Source organism: Leptosomus discolor, chromosome 7 (assembly GCF_034619465.1).
Source record: "Leptosomus discolor isolate bLepDis1 chromosome 7, bLepDis1.hap2, whole genome shotgun sequence".
In the NCBI taxonomy this organism is placed as follows: domain Eukaryota; kingdom Metazoa; phylum Chordata; class Aves; order Leptosomiformes; family Leptosomidae; genus Leptosomus; species Leptosomus discolor.
The window spans coordinates 1879130-1896039 of record NC_141397.1 but is presented as its reverse complement, the minus strand read 5'-3'; the positions used below and the strand labels follow the sequence as shown (position 1 = coordinate 1896039).

The 16910-nt window shown below is 44.3% G+C and overlaps 1 protein-coding gene across 1 annotated transcript in view; it reads right to left on the bottom strand.

The window, feature by feature from the left end:
* Window positions 1-16323, bottom strand: part of SDHAF3 (succinate dehydrogenase complex assembly factor 3) — a 28878-nt gene extending 12555 nt beyond the window's left edge. Inside the window, exon 1 of the mRNA XM_086468083.1 lies at window positions 16162-16323. Coding sequence (XP_086324209.1) covers window positions 16162-16323 — 162 coding nt within the window. The remainder of the gene's footprint in view (window positions 1-16161) is intronic.
* Window positions 16324-16910: the final 587 nt, after the last annotated feature.

Below are 16910 nucleotides of genomic sequence, written 5' to 3'. Positions count from 1 at the left end.
CAAAAACTTTTGTAATCATCTGCAAGTCACTATCTATTTATCCCTTCATCCAACGGCTCTGACATTTAAAAGGATTTTTACAGCGCCTGTCACAATACAGCAAGTACAGGCTGGGCTGTCACAGAAGACTGGAGGGATTAAGTACAAAAGGAAAAAGGAAAATTCACTGATCTGCTGAACAAGTTTCAAATTAGCTGTCTCTACAGCACTTTATTGAATTTTGAAAGCACTTCTGAAAAACTCTATCAAACGTTCTGTACTGTTCTTGGGGAGATCAAATACGTATCAAATTCAAGCCCAAACACAATCTCCTGTAATCTCTGTACAACAACTAGTTCAAAATTAACTCACCTAAATCTTGCTCTATTCCTTCTTTTTTGTTTCTACTGTTGCAGGAGGTTTTCCAACTATTACAGGGGGCTTGCTTTGAACTAGCAAATGACAGGAAAAACAGGGTAGGGGAGTAATAAAGGGGATGCAAACCAAGTCAAACAGCTTACAGCTCTACATACTTCACTCTGAAATGAGCACTCAGTTAACAGAAACTTAAGCTTTCGCACCAAAAATCCAGGCTGCCTACTTACTCCCAAGGCTTCTCACCACTAGAACCTCTCCTTTTTCCCTGTCCAACCACGAGCTGTCCGGTCGCAAGCAAAAATACATCTTGCGCTGGAAGAGAAGTTAATTTACCTCAATAATTTAAAGGAAAACGTCTTAAAAAGAATGTAAAAACACCAGGAAAATATCAAGGCAGCCTTGCCACGGCAGGGTTGGTCAAGCTGGCTTAGCCCTGTGCTCTGGCTGCCAGCCTCCCAGGGCTTTCCCAGCCGAGCACCACGGTCTGCAGCTACGGGGAAAGCGCTGACATTTGGAGCAGAAGCAGCCCGTCTGGAGCGGAGATCTCAAGGACGGGAAGTGTAGCCCATCAGTTCTACTCGTGTGTCAAAAACCCCCGAGATAAACTACCCCTGCTCTGAGCTAAGTGGCACCATGTCATCATTTTGGCACGGTACACCCGCACCCCGTCAGGCGCTCCCTCCGCACGAACACAACTATACTTTTAGCGTCAGCGTCAATGTCAAACTGCTGCACTGGTTGTTTGTCCTGTATCCAACAACAAGTCCTTTTCCTACTGTGTACGATCAGGAAGAGCTTTCAAACGAGACTAGAAAAATCTCTGCTTGCCACCCACTGATGACGCAAATAAACAGGTTGCCCCAAGGTCCCCGCGAGTCAGAGAACGCTAAAACTATTCAAGAGGATTCATTTGTGCGTCGAGACTTTTCAACGTTAAGGAATTATCTCACGTTTGCATGGCTTTAAAATGGCTCTGGACTTGTTTAAAGCTACGCAATGCTACATGAACCATAAAAACCTGAAATATTTTTGAGGTGTTTATACGTCTAAATGAATTCTGCTTGCTAGCCAAGAAAAATATGGAAAAGTCTGGTGCACATCTGCCCACAAGCAGGCAGCTACATGAGAATCAGGACGACTTCTCACTCTCCGCTCTGCAGGATGACTTTTAGAGCTACCTACTTAAGATAAACTCCCAATTAAGCTACTCTGCCTTTTAATTTAGTCACAGGATTCACTAGAGAGTCAGGCCAAGAGAGTAAACAGGAAAAAACTCTCAAATCGGCTGCCTGAAGACATCAGCAGAATGATCTTGAATAACGTTTACATCACCCACCACGCAGCGATGTTTCCCCTTGAACCACACTGCTGGTAGTTACGGGATCGTCACGAGCAGGGGTTTATTTCAGTCTTAGCGGGGGGATGAGGGTTAGCGTGCTTTGCTGTCCTGCAGAACGCTTCATGTGCCTCGGGGGACAAAAAAAAACCTACGCTCGCTAAATGGGGGAGAAAAAAAGAAAAACAAACAACTTATCTTCTCCATGTCAAAACGTAACATTTTAACAAGAATTTTTATGTTCTTAGAAGAGGAAAACACTGAAAACAAGACTGTACACCAATGGAGGGGGAAGCAATGGGATGGTTTGTATTCTCCTGTATTTATTCATGAGAAAACAGACTATAGATCGCCTCATCTTCACTGAAGTGTTTGCTATATCCACTACGGCAGCGATTTTACAAACAGCAGCTTTGCAAAACATCTGCCTTTGCAGACCCCAGCTTAGCAGTGCTTTATTTCATCAGCTGGGTGGAGAATTTCCCTGGGAAAGTTCCGCCACAGTTGCCATCAAAATAATCATACCTATCTGGAATACCTTTAGGATCCTATCTTCCCGCAAGAACGCTGCCGACAAGCAACCTAATCACAAACGAAAACAAACAAAAAAAGTCCCATTACTCGGGAAAAAGGAAACCTTTGGCAAGTAACTTGGTAACTTGCCAGCGATAGATGGATCACTGTACCAAAAGCTTTAATCAACAAAGGGGATATGCTAAACAGTACAAGGGGTCATGAGAACTTCATCTCACGCAACAGAATTGAACATCTGAAGGTGAAAATAAAAGACAAAGCCAAATAAACCAAATCCAAAGCGCTCATTCACGCTGCAATTAAACCCATTACACACTGCTGCACGCTTTGTGCTAGGCTACTAAATAAATTCAAGCGAAGCACTGTTAGATATCACTCTAGCTAATGCATCCTGAGATTGTAATCCATGGAAGACTGGCACTAAGTCTGCGATACCGAGGAACTGATTTTCAAAAGAAAAACCTGCACAAACTCATACACTTATTTATTCCTACCTGTACTTGCTACCGTGCGTTAAAAGTGTGTATGTGTGCAAATAAGTGCACAACCCATCCATCAAAAACAATACAATAAAAATTCATGATGACGTAGACAGCATTCACACCAGTTAATACTGGTTTCCAAGCCCTCGCTAATTGCCATAGAAGCCTTCCCATCAGGTACACTTCAGCCTGCCTGGCACACTAACCCTCGTTTCAGCCAGATATGTACTTTATATGGCCGACTCGTGTCTCGATATAAAATCAGATAAACCAAGCCAAAGCAAACTGAACACGCTGTTGAACGGCAAACGCGCAGCCAACATCACATCCACAGTTACATCTATACCTAAACTAATCAAAGTTTTAGGCAAAACCCAGCGCAGTAGGATTCGCAATTCTTGGGGATGGATTATCTCGGATTGTACCGCCAAGGACCCCAGTGGGTGCCAGGGGTCACGTCCTTTCGGAGCGCTCCGCTAGCACTTCAGTGCCAGGTAGTGCGAACGCCAATTTAAACGATGACTTTCTCACTTGTGCTCGAAGACCAGAAGCTCTGGGAATTTTCTCAGCTAACATTTGAAACTTATACTGTAAGTCAGATCTTTTCTTCACATCCTCTACACCGAACAGCAAAAATCACCAGGATCTGTGACCGGACGAGGACCCAAGCAACTTGATGTACGATGTAGGGGGCTCCAGAGGTCTCCTCCAGCCAAGGTCTTCCAGGTTGCCTCTGCTTTATTACCCTACTCATTAAAAAGCCAAGATTTTAATGACTATCTATAAGTAAAAAATATTTAAAATACAAATCTCAGGTTTGATCTGACATTACGTTTTGAGGATCACCAGATTTAAGATCCTTTTTAAAATGTTCCAGTACTGAACATATCACACTATAACAAACAGTTCTTTCCTTTCCCTAAGGAAAATGTATAAAAACAACTACACCAACTACAAATTTCACTAAGACAGACAAGTTCACATACTTAGAGAGATTAGTAATAGAATATTATCATCATTAAATAATCAGCTGATTTATTCAAACTGTACCAGAACACGAGCTTTTACTCAGCGCGTGCATAAGCCAGGTTCCATTCCACTCAGAACAGCTCAGAAATACTGTTTCCATGTTTCCCCACTTCTTACAAAACAGCTCAATATCTATTTACCTGGAATCAGACAACACACACTCAGGAGAAGAACCTGCAGCGGTCAATGCCGACCTTCCACCTTAACCTTTCCGTTTCAATTGTTTTGCTGTTCTCCACTGGACTGAAACATTTTTAAGCACCCCTTTCTATTCTTCCATTCAGAATAACATAAATGATGACAGAAGTTAATCTTTACCACTGGGAAAACATACACTTAGGATAACTAAAACACCCTAGTTTGGAAACATCTTGGACACAGAAAGTTAAATTTTAAAAAAACAAAGCAAAACAAAATGTTTTCATCTTACGATTACGGCCTTTCCAGAAAACCAAGAGCTAGCAATGTTGTAAAACCAGCAGCAAGGACCAGACAGCAGCAAAGGAGCAAGGGCCATACCAAGGGTCTGCTCCGATCCTGCAGGGTCTCGGGCTGCCTTTCTAGCAAAAGCCTAAAGGTTTTGTAAGGACTTGTCCTATTGCAGGTCACTGGGACTTGGGCTTCTAAGTCTTCGTCCTCATGACACCTTTTCAGCCACCCCAATACAGACACTTTTCCACCACTCAAAATCCTTCCATGATCAAGCCTCCCAATTCCTACAAGATTTTGGGGTCATCCTCTATTCAACTAATATACTGCTCTACACAAAACTTTGAAGAACAAGGGCATCTTGCTCTCTGTACTGCCATTTTTCCAGCCCGGGGGGTTTAATGCATCAGCACGAAACAAAACTTTAAACAGCTCCATTGCAAAATATAAATATTTAATTGTTTATAGCATAGGTTGATCTTATCAAGGAAAACAACGACAAACCCAGGCCAACTGCCACCAATGTTTCTAAAAACTAAAGGTCTCCCACAACTATTTTTCTCTATCCAGGCAAGTTTGGGAAACTAGTCTGCTGCTGAGGAGTGGCATCTGCTGGCAGACAGGCACTGCGCAAAAAATCAGATTCGCCAATGAAAGAAAAAGGAAAAAAAAAAAAAAAGGGAAAAAAAAAGGAAAATCAAGAGTTGACATTATTCACAAAGGAACCTTCACTTGCTTCTTGACTGAGAGGGTGACGATGTTTTTCCGAGCAGCGTAACTCCTTCCCGGTCTAGCGACGGTCCTGGATTGCCCACGAACAGAAGAACGTTGCTAGCGCTGCCCATGAAATTTCTTTTCACTAGTCCATCAGCAGCAGAACTCATGAAAAAAACCCCACAGCTACACAAGTTCTCATCTTTATAAACCACTAAGGACACAATACATGTTTGTTATTAATTAAAACCCTTCACATCACGGATGCCTTAAGTAAATTCTTACAATGACTCACTGTAACGGACGGTAAAAAGCTCGCTGGTGTGCTTCACCGCGAACAATCAACTGAATTTAAAAATTCAAGAGGCCCAGAAAACAACTGAGCATCGTGATTCGCTGTACACCCTAAAATTCATTCTCGGCATTAATTTTAAACTACTGGAAATGAAGCACATACACAGAACCAGTCACTTCAATGTGAACCAGAATAACCTTAATTTTAGAGCAACCTGCTTGCACCCACAGCCTAAAGCCGACCTATGCTCTCCAGGAGGCGCTGTTCTTTTAAGCCATGCTTCCTGTAACTGTGGCAGACTACAGCTTTTTTGTCCCAAAATATCATGGTGGATGATTGACACATGCCATATCCGTTTTGGAAGGGACAGAAAAAAGAGAAAGAGATTCTGTTTAAATGGTTTCTTCACCCATGTCCAGGAAGGAAAGTAGGAATAAATATAGTTTTATACTATATTTTCATTTTTAAAGAAGACTTCCTACTCTTAACAGCACCATGCAATACCAGTGTACTTTGCCACAGCACCTAGAAGGTGGCATTATTAACAATAAGGGGATTTTTTGGTGAAAAAGGTGTGCTTTTGTGCCATGTACGTCATAACACAGGCCACCTGACATCAGATCTGCGGCTAAAGAACCAGCTGGCCTCCAATGCCCATGACCCACTGTTGAGCTGAAACATCAACACCCAGTTGTTAGACCTTCAGAAATGAAGGGAGCCACGCTCACAGACAGACTCAGCCCTGGTGGCCCCATCGCCCCCCTGGGGACCCGGTGCCAGCACTTCCCAACTCCCTCCCAGCCCCACGCCCCTGGAAGCCTACGGGTGGAGAGCAGGGAGCTGGTCTTGGTGCGGAGTCCGAGGCGCAGCCCAGGCATGGTGGCTGATGGAGGTAGTATGGGTACTCCACCGGGCCAAGAACGCTTGCTGGAACATTTACACCATGATCTAGATTACAAGACGAGAACTTGGAAAGACTGCAAGGGGGAAAAATAAAGAGCAAAATACTATATGGTATGTCAAAAATACACATCTATTAAGGACTACAGGAAAAGAAAGCATTTAAGCTGACAAATGTGCCAGAGAAAAGCCTGAAGAGGAAGGAACAAAGCAAACCTATTGTGTTGGACTGTTTATTCAAAAGACTATGAGAAAAGGACTGTGAAGAACGCCAAGAACTTTCCGACTGCAGGAAAAAAAGGACTTTTACCATGCCATACCTGTTGAAAAACGTGGAGCCATACGCTGGCAGTCTCTAAAGTTCCTAGAATGCGATTAGGATATTTTTTTGAAATACTGCGGAGGCTAGTGCAGGTCGTTTATCTTAGGCTGGTTCTCCACGGCAGGTTTGACTCATCTACAAATCCAATTATGAAAAGCAATTTAAGTAAAAGTCACCAGAAAATGGGAGATCAGCGCTCTAAAGAAGGAAGCGTGAAAGAGGAATATACGAGATCTCTTTGCAGAGAGAGCAGATACATTTCTCCAGCAGAGAAAAAACGAAAATGGGCTTCAGAAAAGCAAACTTCAGCACCCCTGGGGAACCAGAAGCGCCAGGGCAACGCTTTGAGGGACAACAGAGTGGTGCAGGTGCCCTTTTCCCCGCTAGGGTGTCAAAGCGCAGCCACACTAAACATTGCAAACTACTGGGGTAGCTGCTGCGTTTCGCTGCTGGGGTAGCAAACTACCCCAAGGCCAACCAAAACCAGAGAGCTCATTAATTATGAAAACATTATGGCTAAGCCAGGTAGAAACCACGGCAAGGCTTTTGAATCAAAAAGCCTTCTCAAAATCTGCAGCAGCGCGTTACCAAATTTCAATATGTATTTTAATAAATAATTTAACAAGAATTGAATCTGCGCAAATTCCAGTTTATATTAGAAAATCCCAAATCCTACTTGTTCCCAGCACAGGAACAGACTTTCTCAATTTAAGTATTTGCTGCCATCGTGTGTACACTTCAAAAACTGCAATCTTACGAAGGAGATTTTCCATTTATCAAGTCAAAAACCAGCTATCAGGCCACACACGAGGGCATCAGAGCCTTCAGCGAGCTGATGAAGTTTCAAAGACTGCCACCACAACATGAATCCTTCTCTCACTGCAGGTTGCACATACATCCAACAGTATATAAAGTCAATTCAGCTACAAAGACAATGTGCTTCTGCTACGCCACCACAAAAAACCTGAGCTAAATGGTATTTGGTGGCGCACAGAAAATTAACCAATCGCTCTGGTTCATTCCATCAAGACTACCAACACAATTCACTACCTTCAGTCATGACATCCCCACAGAAGTGACGGAGACTTAAGCTCAAACTCTTCCACCAGGCTGCTTCTGGTTCAGATTCAGAAAAAGGGGAAAAAAAAAAAAAAGGAAAACAAACAAACAAAAAAAGAATGTCGCAGTGACCTAATGATCTCTCCCTCTAAATCATGGAATAGAATAGGAAGAAGTAAAAAATAGTCTAAAATAGCACAAAACTAGCGTATCAGTTTTGCATCGTTCATGAACTCCCACGGAGCAAGGGAATATGCATCTACCTTTTAAGGATGAGCAGCCAGCCAGTCTGGAAAGGTGGGTGCAAAATCAATTTAGAAGGTGTTCTACAGATTTAGCGAGTTACTGCAGGCGGGGGGAAAGGGCATCGTGCTCTCTTTCGCCTCAGTCTGCTCTGTCTCTCTGAAAGAACAAAACAGGCACATATTAACAGGACTCAGGCTCCCCACATACCACTAAGCCTAAAAACCAACACCCAGAAACTCTACTTCCAGTATTATTTCTAACTTACTTGTAGTATAATGAACATTTAATTAGAAATATTAACGTTACTTCTGGAAATGACCTTTAAAAACCTCTAAATTCAACCGTTTTATCAGATGCTGTGACTAAGTAGGTTCTCCAAACCGTACCCTTCAAAAAGCGCAGCTTGAAATTAGCAGCTTTGAGACACAGAAGTAAAAATATTTACAAAAGACAGCTAAAACAACACAAAGAGCGATGCAACTAAATACAAGACTATGAGTCGAAATATGACGTTCAACTTCTTGCAAAAAAACGTACTTGATTAACTGGCTTCAATATTAGTGAAGTGTATAAAAAAGCCTTCAGCCTGTAGCAGGTCCAAACACAGCAGTGTGTCCAATGTACAGCTCTATACTCAGGTGTGCTCCAGATTCCATTTTAACCGGCAGAAAATACCAATTTTGTCTCTACACAGGCCAGAAAAGCACATCTATGCAGTAAGCACAATTACAGCACTCGCAATATTATTGCAGTAATTACAAAATATGGCACTTGACAGCACTTGTGGCAAGTTGGCAGTGTTTATAGTGCAAAGGCACTGGAAACACAGTAAAACCTCCCATGCTTCCAAAACACTACAAGCTGACAATATTCACCCAAGTACCCAACAAATGCCAGCAGGGAGGTGTCAATAACACACCAACAAGCATAAATCCTTAGGGATTTGCAATTCCGATCCACACTCAGTCTGTCTGTTTGTCTTAAAATACAACCCAGTGCAAAAGGTCCGTGGATATTATCTTCATCGGAAAGCCTAACCTGGCAAGGTTCTCTAAATTCTCCTGTAAAATACTTTAACTAATAAAAATAGACAGTGCTGGAACATCAAGACGGGGGCAGAGCAATCAGAATACCCACCTCCTCCTCTGATTTTTGTTTTTTAAGTCGAAGAGGAAACAAGAAATCTAACGAGACTCATACTTGCACACGTACAACTTAAAAACAACTTTCTAAGACACCCGTTTTCTTTCTGTAGCCGAGTTAAACTTTTTGAAAAGGCTGCCAAGGAACACGGAAAGAACAGAATTGGGCTAATTTGCAGCAAATAAGATAAACTGTTAAATTCAAAGAGTACTCGGGGATCTGAATGCACACCGCCCAAAGAACGGACTCCAGATCATTACAGCTCTAACTTAAAAAAATCTGGAGGCCTAAGAATGATGTGCTATTATGTGTATCATTAACACATAAAGGCTTTCAATTCCCTCAGTTTCGAACACACCCACAAGCACTACGCTACGTTAGCTAGCAGGGTTGCTGGGTCTCATACGGCTTGGGGAGAGTTTTCTACCACCACTAGATGGAAACCTGAATTGCCTTTTAAACTGACAATTCTGGGAATGCTCCAGCGCTGGGTTTGCTTCTCCGGCGTCTGACCAGCCCTGTTTTCTTGTCTGGGGCTCCGATCACACGCTGGCTGTCACAGACCTGTACTCATGAGGAAAGCGTCCGTGCGCAGGCATACACAGAACGTCTACAGCGCCTTCAAACCTGAGAGCACTGACATAAATACGCCCTGCTCGCCTCCCAAGCCAGCGCACGGAATAGACCGTCGCACATATTAGAGATTTACCTCACTGCTACAGCGATTGAAACGTCTCAGTCTAAGCTGTAACTAAGAAAAATAGCCGTATTCTGCCAACGAATTCCAGCCGGGATTTAATTAATGCCACATTTGAAACATCAAAGGCGTGTTATATACTTTACAAATACATGCAATGACCAAATCTTCTGAGATTTCTAAACCTATCTGCACACCACCTGTTTACGGAAAGGTCTGTCACTTCAACGGATCCACCGTGCGGTGTGTGACATACAACCCGAGGCGACGGGACACGCCAGTGACTGACACTACTGTCTGACGTGACCCCAGTGACTCAGGTGTTATTTCCTGCTGTACCAAAACCGCGGTAAATAAAAACTTCAACTAGCAGACAGGCAGAGCTGTGAGGACAGCCACCTGACCAGCTACACGCAGTCATAGATGTGATAATACAGAGATAATTGGCAGAGGAACATGACAGAAGCATCGAGGACTGATGCCACAGCTCACGAAATTTTGAATTTGGAAAATACAATAAAGGTCTAAACCAAAATTTGCCTTTAAGTCTTATTTCCCACCAACCCCAGATCACACCGTTTTTGAAATAGGGGGAAAAAAAAAAATGCAGTGTATTTACACCTAACAAATTTAAACAAAAGAAGTTAACCAAATGTTAACCCACACCGATAGCTACACATAAAATAAAATAAATTTTAAAACCACCAAGAAATCACTGGCCTTAGCAGTGGGGAGATGAATCTGAAAGAGAACAGCGCTGCTCTCCCGACGGCAAGTCCCGGATGCCCCTTCCCGTGCCGGGCGTGCACCACGCCCGAGCCAGCGGGTATCCACCCGGTCACCCCAAGTCCCTCCGCAGGAGAAAGCTCCCAGACCACCCGGGTTCTCCGTGGATGATGAGCAGACACCAGCTCCTGCTTCTAAACCCAAATTTGAAAGAGCTCTGAAAGGATGGAAGCGATGCCATAATATGAAAAGAATGTTACTCCCGTGAAACCTTGCTGTCGGGATCCATGTGGTCAAACTTTGCCTTTGTTCTTCTACAATTTACAATTGCACACGAATTCAGGAAATTTACCAAATCACGGGTGCACCAAGGCAAAATTGCCACCTTACACATGCAGACTTCAAATCCTACAGCCCAGCAGGCCACCAGGAACACCAGATCGGAGCAGCAGGCTGATTTCCTGCGGCTGGTCATGCCCGAATCCCACGTGCTCTTCCAATTCATCAGCCGCAACTCCGCAGTTCTCAGAAAAGTGAGAAATTCTTTCCTGCCTTTTGAGAAATACCAAAGAAAATAGAGGAAATTGTCTCCAATTTAGGTCTCACAAATTAATACCCAGTGAACACCCTAAGTGGGGGCTAAATATGTAAGCCTCAGTAGGAATTTACTCTTAATAAGAAGGTTTTCATCCGGATAGCCATAAAAATCACTAAAAGCAAATTCCAATGTATCCGGTAATGTTGCAATGAAATACTACTCTTAAACCCTATTTCACGATTTTCATTAAAGCCATAAAATGGCAAAAACCGTAAAGTCATATTTCACTTCCGAAAAAAAAAGTATTTCTTTGTCAGGCAAAGAAAAGATCACTTATATAATGTACTTCACTGCAACGGGGAGAAGAACACAGAGAGCCAGCAGCAGTTTTAGACTTAGGCCACCTATATATTTGCTGAAAGACAGCACAAAGGGCAACCCACGTGTCCCATTCCCGTATTCCCAGTACGGGCCACAGCTTCCTCTTCCACCTGTCCAACTTTCCTTTGGCTATTTGCTCTTCAAACTCTCCTTTCAACATCTCAGCGTGGTTTTGAGTGCCAGAAGCTTAAAAATAAATCAAGAAGTGGAGGGAAGATCATACCAGCCCAAAGAATTAAGAAGCAAAAAATTCTGTAAGTGAATCCGCTCACGAGCAGAAAAAGGTGCATCCGGACAACTGTGTCCTGGGAAATGTCATGAGAGCACCTCACAATCATCCCAGCAAACGACATACTGCAAGTGACACGGGCAACTGGAAACAAATTTGATGTATGACAATTATTTGTATCATATCAAATATCATTCTGATCTAAAATACTAGCCAGTCTTCAGAGGCTACGTGACCAGGTTCCCCAGACAGAGACATACAGTTCCACCTTAATTTTACCAATATAATGCCTAGACTTGTTATCAGGGATGGAAAAAAATGTCACCTTTCTTTCAAGTATCCAACAGCAGCTGCCAGCTCCCAAATCAGCCTCGGTTCATTTGAAAGCTTACAAAAAGGCTTTCAGAGTCAAGAGTGGCCAAAGCATTTCAAAGGCAATTTATTCCATCTATTAGATGTGAGAAAGTGTCGTGTAATTCTGCAGAATGATTCTGCTCATCTCATGAGAGTCCAGACCTTCCCATCTACAGGGTCAGGCTTTTTAAACAAGCTAAGTACAAAATGGTCATTTTCAAAATCAAAAGAAGAATTAACTTCAATGATACAAAACAAATGATTACTGAAATTACTCAGCTGAATATTCTGCACGATATCATTTGTAACCTGGAATAAAGGAACCAATATCATCTCAATATTACCTATTCTTAAGCAAGCGTTCTCATCAGCCACCACATGATTTGGAAGACTGTTGAACTAATTCACTTATCATATCTGCCAACATTAATTCAATAGCATTCCAAGGTAATAATCACTATCAATCTAATTATATCAGCCATCTCCTGTAAATGAGTACCAATTATTTTAATTAAAATATTAAATATTTAGAAAATCGAAAGGAACATATATTAATAATTTAGACACTTAATTTGAATCCACCTGCACAACCACAATTCCCGAAGAACACAGCTTGCTTTGTGTCCCCCTTTAATCTTTCCAGCGGGTTTCAAAACACAAACCATCCATCCAACACAGGAAAAACGCAACATTTACCCTGTTCTACTTTTATATACGTACTTGCAGACTATTTCTATCGGTCTTATTCACTTCAGAACTCCTCCAAGAATCCTCAAAGGATGGCTTCTCTAGTTTGTAAACGCAAACGGGTCAGTTCAGGTAAAGTGACATTAGCGCACCGGGGTTCTGACGCTGAACGCCTCCATCCCTGTGCGGGGCAAACAAGGGGGTCCCTCCTCACCTCCTTGACGTGAAAACAAGATGAATCATTCACGTACTAAGATGATATCACTTGGGAACCTTTTTACTTCTCTTTTCCCCCCGTCTCTTTTTAAAGTTAATCTTCGAAATCTCCCTTTAATGTTCCACCTGCGCCCTTGCGGACTGCAGGGATATTCAAAACGCCTGTACCCCTGCTGGAGAATGAGTATTCAGGTCCTGCCCTGAGATTTGGGTTCGTCCCAAAAGCCACGGAACCGAACCTGATACCAAAGAACTACGGCAGTATTAGGAGCTGTGGTCGTTTGAAGGCCCTGCAAAATTACGATTCCTTTAATGGTTCTTTGTAAAGCTTTCAACAGTAAAACCCTACAGGTTCTTCACCGTGTTCCGCATGAAATAAAGAGGATTTGCTCAGCTTGTTTTCTTCGATGAACAATCAATGTGTCCAGTTCCCTGAAATCAGCGTGAGCCAAATACCAAGGGGAAAAAACCCAAAAAAACGCTTTGCGATCAAAATGCCAAGCCTGTTAACTAAGCAATTAGCAAACACGAACCAAATTGGAGGACACAAAAGCATACCACAAACACAGACTATGAACTAGTGTATTCAAGCATACACAGAAGGTCTGACCCTCCAAAAAAACCCTGAAGAGTTCTTACAAAAATCAAGTGGTTTCATGTTAAAATAAGCCGTCCTTGGAAATTTTCATTCAAAAAGCGTATGGGGTGGCTTATTAAGATTACACTTCATATCTAAGTCCTTATTCAAACTCAACAAACACGGATGCAATCATCATATCCACAATCTCTGCCCTCTGGTGAATACACATTAAGATACATACTTTAATATAAACGTACAAATACTATTTTTCTGTAACAAGAGACATCACGCCACTCTGAGCCAGGCACCCTAAGTGCAACGGAAGACACGAGGAAAAGAACTTTTCCAGGTGGAAGCTGAATATTGACACAGTAGAGTGCACACAGCAAGGTAAACACAGACCTTAACAAGCAAGCAGATCGGGAAGAGAAGTGCCTGACACGTGCAACACGCCAAAATACTGTTAACAGAGCTGTTAAGTTTGCGGGTTTCCCCCAAAAATGGCTAAAACTCAACAGGGAATATAAACATCACTTGGTATGAACGTTGCAGTGATTTGTTTGGGGTTTTTTTTGGTTGGTTTGTTTGGGTTTGGGGTTTTTTTTTAGTAGAAATAGACATGGAGGCAAGAAGTTCATGTGCGATTCCTATGCCCTCCGAGAAGCGGGTGCTTCGCAGGTACGCTGGGGTGTTCTGCAAGAACCGCTCGAGAGCCTCCCGCCTATTTCTGACCAAAGAGTGTCCTGCTGCCCAGGAAGGGTGCAAAGCGGACTCCAGTCTGAAGTAGAGCATCTTCCTCTGTTACCTAATCCAAGTTGTCCACAGGCCACCTTCCTCGGCCAGCTAGTCCAAGCCTTCGAGGGGCTGGGCACCACGGTGTAGCGCAAGACGCGGAGTGAGTCCCACAGGCCGTAAAATGTGAAAATCTGACGTAAAGTTCACCCTTGAAACAGATTCAGGGGAGAAAAAAATCCCAGAACGAAACTCTCATCTTTCACTTTAAAGATGAGAAGAGTCACATTAACTACGTGCAAATATCTCCCAGCATCTTCCTAGAAGACAGACATATTTGCAAAGTTCTTTATACGCAACGCACTCAAAACAGTTATTAAATTAGTTTCCTTTCCCTGAACATATCACAGCTAATAGCACTAAATGTCAGGTTTCAAAATTTGACTTCTGTTCCTTGTAGTCTAATTTTTTTCCCCAGTTTTCCCCTATAATCTACTTTAAAAACATTTTAAAACTGAGAAACATTTTTACCATTTGTTTACTTCACGGGAAGATACTTCAGTGTAAACGTTTTCTTCCTTTTCTAAAACTATTTTAAGGCAGATTTTAGCACTGAAAATAGTAACCTGTAACTTGTCTTTTTAGCTCACGTTAAAACTGGAAGCAGCGATGCGGAAACGTTTTGGCAATATCAAGTAAACGGCAACTGAGAATTACAATAGCATCAGGCACTTGAGAGGTAGATACAAATTTTCCCGATTTCAGGATCATCAGTTGGCAGGAGGCAATTAAAACACACTTATTCCTTTCCTCTGAAGAGAATACCAGGCAGCGTTCTCCCTGATGGCTGCTCACGCCCCAGAGCACAAGTAACGGAGCTGCTTTATCCCAAGATTTCAGCTACAGCGGGTACAAGGGATGGGCCAGATCTCCCCCCATTACCCTTCTGTGGGTAAACTGGGGGGGCACTGGATGCTACCCGCACTAACCAGCTTCCAGTGCAGAGCAGAACACAGTTTTCTTCCACAGAAAGGAAAATAGTTTTGAGATGCAGAAATACTACCAAACCAGTAGTTCAACAAGCATGAAAATTACGGCGAAGCTTGTCTGTGGATCTGCCTCTTGCAGTTGTTTTCCTGCTTTAACTGAAGTGTTCCCTCTGTGAAGCGCCTCTAACATCTGCCTGTCTGTGTGGGGCTTTTGGGGACTATTCATCTGCATCTGCTGGAGTTCAGGCAGCACCTCCAGAGTCTCCTTCCTCTGCTGCTGGTGAAACTCAGTTAATCTTAATCACCTCTGAGCCATCTGCTCTTCTGTCCTTGGTGAAACCAGCCGCTGCGCCCAGGGGGAGAGGCGGGGTGGGGGTAAGCTGGGAAGCCACATTCACCTAAGCCTTGTTTCGTTAGGAAACACGCTGAAAAAAGGTCACTCAAAAATGAAATTTTTGTTCATGTGCTGAGCTATTTACGCCTGTGTATTTAGCTAATTATAATTAGACAATTAGCTACGTATGTAATTATAAATATATATATACACATTTGTATAATGGATTATTATAAATTGTACAGATAATTTTGTGTATCTATTTTTATATAGGTATATATAGCTAATTTTATAGTTGTTGTCATTCTGTTATATATATATATATATATATATACGCATATATATCCACTTGTGTGCGCACGCTTGCAATCCCACACAGACGAGGCAAGGAAGGAAGAACCATAAAAGCTAACCTGCCCAGAAATGTACGATTACAAGGAATTTTGTGGCTCTGGAAGGAGCTGGCCCTTCAGGAAGCCCCTCTAAGCACAGGGACCAGCAATCAGCGCTAATTAGCAGCGAAGGAGCCAACAGGCATTCTCCGTCCCCCTCTCCACCCCATCCTCACACGACGCGAAGCCCAGCCCGCTGCCGCAGGCAGCAGCAGGGCTGGCAGAGGCACCGAGGAAGCACCGAGCAGCTTCCCAGCGCCCGGTCCCCCTTGCCGGGGCAGCCGCCAGGGCCTTTCCCGGCCCGCACCGGCGGGCCCCCGGGGAAGGCGGGCGGCGGCCCCGCGGCGCCCGCCGGCAGCGAGCTCCAGGCTCGGAGCCACCCGCCGGCCCCGCGGCCGGGGAGGCGGCTCCCCGCGCCGTGTCGGCCTCCTCCCCTCCCCGTGGGGCGGCGGGCACTTGCCTCCCATTCCCGCAGGAAGCGCTGGGCCTCGGCGGGCCCGGCGGCCTTGTGTTTCCTGAACTCCTCCTTCACGTAGCGATCGCCCAGCGCCCGCAGGGCGGCCGGCAGCGCCCGGTGCAGCAGCAGGATCCGCCGGTACAGGCCCCGCGCACCGCCCGGCATGGCGGCGGCGGCGGAGCGGGCACCGGCGGAGACCTGAGGCGGCCGCACCGGGGGCGGGGCGAGGGGGCCGAGCTCCGGGCCGGGCCAGAGCCCGGGATGGGGCCGAAGCAAGGCCCGGCATGGGCCGAGCTCCGGGCCGGGAAGGGCCCGGGATGGGGCCGAGGCAAGGCCCGGCATGGGCCGAGCTCCGGGCCGGGAAGGGCCCGGGATGGGGCCGAGGCAAGGCCCGGCATGGGCCGAGCTCCGGGCCGGGATGGGGCCGACCCCAGGCCCTGCCCGGCCCATCCCGGGCCGGGCCGGGCCTATTCTGGCGCAGGGAGGTGTGTACCCCTTGCCGATTTCAGTGACTGCCGGGTATAAGCCCATCTTGAAACTAAACCTCTGCTTTCTATGTCAGAAAATAATGCCGAATAAACTCAGAGCCTGCTTTTTTTCTGTTTTGCAGGAAATTCATCTGCGCCGTGTTTAAAACGTTACCGAGAAATTCAGTTGCAAATATAACTTTTAAAATAGGTGGAGGATGAATAAGCAGTCCGCTTTGTTTCAAAAAGATACGTGACAATAAAAGTTTTAAAAACAGTTCATTT